This window comes from Drosophila melanogaster, chromosome 2R (genome assembly GCF_000001215.4).
Source record: "Drosophila melanogaster chromosome 2R".
In the NCBI taxonomy this organism is placed as follows: Eukaryota; Metazoa; Arthropoda; class Insecta; order Diptera; family Drosophilidae; genus Drosophila; species Drosophila melanogaster.
In genome coordinates, this window is record NT_033778.4 from 23,099,170 (window position 1) to 23,105,169 (window position 6,000).

The following is a 6,000-nucleotide window of genomic DNA, read 5'->3' on the forward strand; positions in this document are numbered from 1 at the left end:
ATGAACACGACCTTTTTGTTCGTTTTAAGTGCTAACGGAAAATTAATACCTTTGGTTGCAAATATGGGCTTTTCGCTTTTTCCTCTGCACTTCTCTGTTTTTTCCCGTTCGTCACTCCACTCGAACTGCACTTCAGATCTGCATGGCATTCCTGTCGCATTAATATAGCGCCATCTCCAGCGCGACGGCAGACATCATTATTTTTAAAAATTCAGTCGTTGCATAATAATGAATCCATACATACATATACGTACGTGTGTCATTGGTCCGGGCCAAAAATTAATGAGTGGGCGTGGGCAATTGTTGCACGCACCGAACTCGACTACTTTAAGTTTCGATGCTGCGCCAAAGAGATAAATCAGGTGGAAACTTTTTCAGCGCCAATCCCGGCGAATATATCATGTCAAGCCAAGACTCTGCGCCCAAAATCCACATGGCGACGGATTAGGCCAGGTCGGGATGAAATACTGTCCTGGGGCGTGAGCAGATTTTCGCCACGAGCTTTATGTGCCATGCCGTGGCATACACATACTCACACTCATAAAAGGTGTTGCTTCGCCTGTCCCTTTCATTTTATGTCTCTCTCTAAATACACACACACACACACACACACATGCTGGCAAAGGGCCACGTGGCAGGTGTGTGTGCACATTAAAGGCCATAAAAAATGCATAAAATGCATTTCTCGCAGTCCGAAAAGCAAACACAAAATACTAAAGCTCCCAGCATGCAAAATACACAGCACATAAATTGCAAAGCCACATAACTTCGGAATACTTACGTGTGTAGCCTTCAGAGCACCAGTCGTCGTCCAGTAGACGCCATGCCGGATTATAAGCTCCTAACCTCAAAGCATAATTAAAACACTTTGCAGAACTTAAGGGAATGCGTTCATTCGGCTTTTATTGGACTTATCAAAGACTCCTTTCGCCACTTAGTTGGTTTTTTTCTTAGCGGCACCTCCTTCACGCAATCCGTTGCGAAAACGACGGCGCAGATTCTTGAGGTACCGCATCCTTCCCGTTCCCTGCGCCTTGCGACCCTTGGCCTTTCGGGACCAGTTGAAGCTTCGGGTCTTGGCCGCAGGATAGCCGCACTGGGAGCACTTCGATTTCTGCAGATGGTACGACGAGTTGCCGCACCGGCGACAGATGGTGTGCGTCTTGTTGTGGCGCTTTCCAAAACTAGTGGTTCCCTTGGTCATCTTTCTTCAATGCGATTCTGGCCAAAATGGCCAAATGATATACTAGATAAATTCCGGAGTCAAAGAAAGTTCTGCTCTGAAGAACTATGCCAGGCGGAAAGAAATGTTCTGTTGATGATACTTTAATGATAGAAACCTTGTAAGCTAGTTTCGATTGCAATCAATCCTTATCGATGATTGTATTAACAACACTGGGTTTATGTATTAAATAACATAGAGATTCTCTATTAGATTTCTTTATTAGATTTAGATTAGAGATTGCGGAGAATTCGAATTTTTTTGCGCGGTTTTGCTGAAAAATGGAATAGTATTTTATCAGTTCGATTAAATCTTTAGATCTTCGCTTGAAATTCTCTAAGCCACTATCACGTGCGTGACATTTGCCAATTGCTGCGAAATTGCGCGCAAATTATACCAATCTGCCGGCGTAATCATTGAAAACTTATCAATTTTCCGCAGACGGCGTCGCAATCGCAGGGACCTTGGAAAAATGTGGGGAAATCAAATATTTATGATATGTTTGAGCAACATTTTGCTGCCAGTTGCCTGCGGGAAAAGTAAACTGCAAATTCTTCCTTTTCGGCTGCATTTTCGTTTGCCTTGGCATTTGGATTTATGTGCGTGCCGTTTGAAAATTCAATTTAATTCTCATTTTTTCCTGCCATCGCGGACGCTGCTGCTGTGGGATATCCTGTGCTCCTTTGCATATCGACTAAGTTATGGTTCATCGGGAATTGTGTTAGCTGTGTCGAAATTCAGTTTTCTGTGGGCTCACAGATTCATTGGAAGAGCCATATTTCATGAATTTAACATCCTATCATAGCACGATCTCAGATGTCTGCATAAAAATCATAATTTCTACACTCTTAGGCATCATTTATTTGCTTTATACATTTTTTTTTTGTGGCTATTCTAGTGTTTTGGAAAAATTTTAAAAAGTACAAAGGGCAATTGAAATTGAATATCGTTAATAAAAAGGGATCGATCCTTTACGTATTATAATCTGTGGTGACTGCCTTAAAGGTCACTTGCAGTATCGATAATCAGGTTCACGCCAAATGGCAAGATTCCGGGCCTTTAGTTCTTCAGCGTACATCTCAGATTCGCTTTGGAAAAGCCTGGCCATTTGAAAATGTCTTACCCTTTTGACCAGTTTTTGCATGCACTTCAGTTCCTGGGTAATCGGCACTATCACCGAATCCATGGGACTGTTTTTTCCGGCGCATTGGCAGTCGAGTTTGGCAGCAAGTCTGGTGAAGAGAAATCTCAGTGTTGCGAAACTTCTTAGTTCATTTTTGAGTTACTTACATATTCGACATTATGGGTTACGTATTGTATTGTTTGTTTGTTGACAGTTTGTTCGATGCTAAATAGAGTTTGGACTTTTTGTTGATTTGTATGCATAATACAAATTGTTATCCAAATGAAACGCACACTTTTATTTCCCTAGTCATGTACCGACCAAATAAATCCTGTTCGTGAAGTATGGCATCTTGATTCCTTCACAATCGATAAACCCTGTTGTTGTTCAAATATGTTGCATTGTTACACCCAACAAGTCGCTCCAAGTGCCGCATTGTGTGTCCCACGATACCGACGAGGACTCCTCGTCCTGGCTCGGTGGCAATGCATTATGCTAAAATGTCTCCGGTTCTGCCTGTCTGCCTGTCCGTTCCAGCTTCCCATACCGATGCCCATGTCGATTCCGAATCCGAATCCGATTGCAATCCCGGATGCTCCGGCAGAGCAGTGTCATGGCCTGTTGTTGGATGTCGGAGCGGGATTAAATTGCGACTTATGCTAAGCGAACTGATGGCGAGGGGCAAATTGAATGGGAGCTCGTTTATATTGCTCGAATTGCGGCAAAGTATTGATGCTGTCGCTGGATTTGTCACTGTCGCCGGCAGTTTCCTCCGGCTTTCCAGCGCGGACCAAGTTTATAAATGCCTGCCAATTGACAGTACAAAGGAATTCCGGCCAGGCAATTTCCATTACCAACTGTCTTCTGTTCCACTGGCAGTGCATGAAATGGCCATTATCGGTTTTCTGCGCCCCAACTAGTGCGATCTCTGGTGTTATTGAAACTAACTTTATTAAAACTAATTACGATTCATCGTTTTGAATTTCCCACTGAACAAGAACCATAGTATGAGTGATCACTGAGCTTAGCATAGCGATTAGACGACCACGTTCCATTTTAAAGAGACCCATAACGTAGAATTCATGCCGGTTACTGGCCAGTTGCAGTTGGAAGTTCTCAAACTGAAAAAATAAAAACAGATTAAGGAAAAGTCGTAGAAGGGGAAAATCGAAAGCTGAACTTACGGCTGCCTCCAGTCGGTTGTCCAATTCCCGATAGAACAGAGTTCGATCCGCCAGCACTCGGAATAGTTCGTCCTGCTGATCTCGAATATGAAACCCAATGTTAACGGACAACCAATTGTCCATGTAGAAGGAAGCCGTGGATAGTACAATCAGCAGAAGACCCCAGTATGTAGAGCCGAATCCTGTGGAGCTGTACAGGATCGAACAGACGCTAAAGTAGATGGAGCCCATGGTGGAGAAAAAGTACACCAGGCTCATGCTTAGGCTCTGTATCTGGAAAAGGTCCGACATCTCATCAAGTCTGTCCTTCAGAAAGTAATGCCTTTCGGCAATTAGATCCAGCTGATCTGCCAACGAGCAGCACTGAATGGAGTAAACTCCACCTCGCCGATTGCGAATGGAGCAGATGCATTCAGCTTGGCGCACCAAGCATCGCAGATCTTGGAGCAGAATCTTGTAGAGCCCAATCACCTGCACCATGGCCAAGTAGTACTGGCACACGATCATGTTAAAAATGGTGGTCAGTGTGGCCAGTAAGCTCAGTTTGACAATCAGGTCAGCAGTGATCCGCTTTCGTTGCGCACTCACATCCGATATGGTGTGCAGAGAATCTGACAGGACACAGAACACAAATTTAAGGATAATGCTGCGACGATACCAGCGCCCACGAACCACTTGAGGTCTATCGCGAACTAGGGCTAGTATCTGATTCCAAATTCGAATGAATCTGGAACGCTGATACCATCTGGTTATCAGTGAGAGCAGAACTGCCGAGATTCGAACCGCAGTCATGAGCATAAAGAAGTACTCATGCAGATATCGAGCACTTATGAACTCGGATTTCAGTGAGTTATTGCCAAGATTGAAAAGAATCAGCAGAGTGATAAGGCTGGCATTATGCACTGCTGCATAGATCGTAGTCCTTCGGGTGGCAATGGCTTCTCCAGTTAGCCAGTCCACCTCGAAGTTGGACACTCCCACGGCAAGGCCATACCAGTAGGCAATGAGCAAAATCGTCTTCACCAAGTCAACCATGGTTCTCTACTGAAATTGAATTACAGTGGAATACTCAGCAAGTGTCCAGTGTCCAATGGACATGATTAGGCCTATGGGAGGGATAATTACCAAGTGATTGATTGCATGATGAAGAAATTAAATGCACGCTACAACAATGGGATTATATAAAATTGCTAACAATCGCACTTAATATTATTCTTAACAAATGTAATTTATCCTAAGGTTTTAGAAGTTTTGCACGTCGTATTGAATGAGGAGAAGGGAGTGTGTTAACAGGGAGTTAAACACGGCAAAGGATGTTCCTCGACCAAACTCGAAAAGGCCGTACATATGGAGCTTCAATGGATTCCGCACCAAGTTCAGAGCAAAGTTTTCAAACTGCAAGAAGGTTCAATTAAAATCTTCGACCATTAAAGAGAGTTTGAAGCTCTTACAACCATTTCCAATCGATGATCCAGACCTGGCTGAAACAAAGTTCGCTTATTCAGCAACTTAACCATCTTATCATGGGCATCCAAAAGGTAAAACACATTAAACGCGTTGATCCAGCAATCGACGACGTAAAATACGAAGTAGACAATGCCACAAAGAGTGATGATCACGAGCAGGTTATTCCCAAAATTGCCATACTTGCTAATGCTGAACAGCAGATACGAGGTGCCCAGCATATTCAGATAGTATGTGATGACCAGGCAGACCACTTCTCCTTCGTATGCCGTGGACAAGTTTTCGACGAGCTCCTGTAGGTCCGACTGGGACTTGGCTATTCGCTCCAAGCGATCCGCTAGGTAGCAACACTTGGTCACAAAGACGCCACCTCCGTTGGGAACCAGCGACTGGGATTCGGTCACAATCGCCTGAAGATCCTTGTTCAGGAGCGCATATCGTCCTCGCACACACGCGGTGGCCACATAGTACTGCGTGATGATTACATTTATTATGGCCGTCAGACTCAATACGGCCCAAATGCGCAGAGCCAGAGCAATGCTCAGCCGATTCCTCATCATGGCCAAGGTGACTATGATGTGCAGTGTCTCTGTCATTGTGACGCAAAAGAATTTGCTAACGATGCTCCTTCGGCAGTACTGGATTATATCCGGATTTCTCTGATACAGTCTCCGGAATGAGTTGAAGAGCCTCACAAAGGTGCGACGCTGCGACCATCGACTGACCAGCTCCAGAAAGACACAGACTACGCGAAAGCCGGCTATGACCAGGAACACGTATTCGTGAAGGGAATTGGCATACTTCCACATGACGTTCACCACACTTTTTCGCATTGTTTGGTAGAGGAGTAGGGCAAAGATCAGCAAGTGTGTGCTCACTGAAATAAGCGTAGCTCCTCTGGTAACTAGCGCTTGACCCGTTTTCAAATCAATCTTAAAGTTGATTACGCCGGTCAACCGTCCGTAGGCATATGCGATTCTCAAACACAATTTGAGCAGGTCAGCCAT

At 44.5% G+C, this 6,000-nt stretch overlaps 4 protein-coding genes across 4 annotated transcripts; all 4 read right to left on the reverse strand.

Annotated features, from left to right (window-relative positions):
• Positions 1-887: 887 nt before the first annotated feature.
• RpL37-2 (Ribosomal protein L37-2) lies at positions 888-1,309 on the reverse strand. The gene has a single exon (NM_137913.3). It carries the CDS (start codon positions 1,202-1,204, stop codon positions 935-937), a length of 270 nt encoding a protein of 89 aa, NP_611757.1. The 5' UTR covers positions 1,205-1,309; the 3' UTR covers positions 888-934.
• Positions 1,310-2,062: 753 nt separating this feature from the next.
• CG42703 (uncharacterized protein) lies at positions 2,063-2,608 on the reverse strand. Its single transcript, NM_001202068.2, has 2 exons — positions 2,513-2,608; positions 2,063-2,454 (listed from the first exon to the last, which is right to left on the reverse strand). Exons 1-2 carry the CDS (start codon positions 2,521-2,523, stop codon positions 2,229-2,231), a joined length of 237 nt encoding a protein of 78 aa, NP_001188997.1. The 5' UTR covers positions 2,524-2,608; the 3' UTR covers positions 2,063-2,228.
• Positions 2,609-3,307: 699 nt separating this feature from the next.
• Positions 3,308-4,564, reverse strand: Gr59c (Gustatory receptor 59c; the record flags this gene model as incomplete). The annotated part of the gene is made up of 2 exons (NM_166586.1): positions 3,308-3,466; positions 3,530-4,564. The coding sequence occupies 2 exons, from the start codon at positions 4,562-4,564 to the stop codon at positions 3,308-3,310; spliced, it is 1,194 nt and encodes a 397-aa protein (NP_726292.1).
• Positions 4,565-4,771: 207 nt separating this feature from the next.
• Gr59d (Gustatory receptor 59d) lies at positions 4,772-6,000 on the reverse strand (the record flags this gene model as incomplete). Its single annotated transcript, NM_137914.2, has 2 exons — positions 4,772-4,924; positions 4,981-6,000. The coding sequence occupies 2 exons, from the start codon at positions 5,998-6,000 to the stop codon at positions 4,772-4,774; spliced, it is 1,173 nt and encodes a 390-aa protein (NP_611758.2).

Bases quoted from the DNA above. Each gene is read 5' to 3' on its own strand.
- RpL37-2 (NM_137913.3), bottom strand. From the start codon at position 1,204: ATGACCAAGGGAACCACTAGTTTTGGAAAGCGCCACAACAAGACGCAC.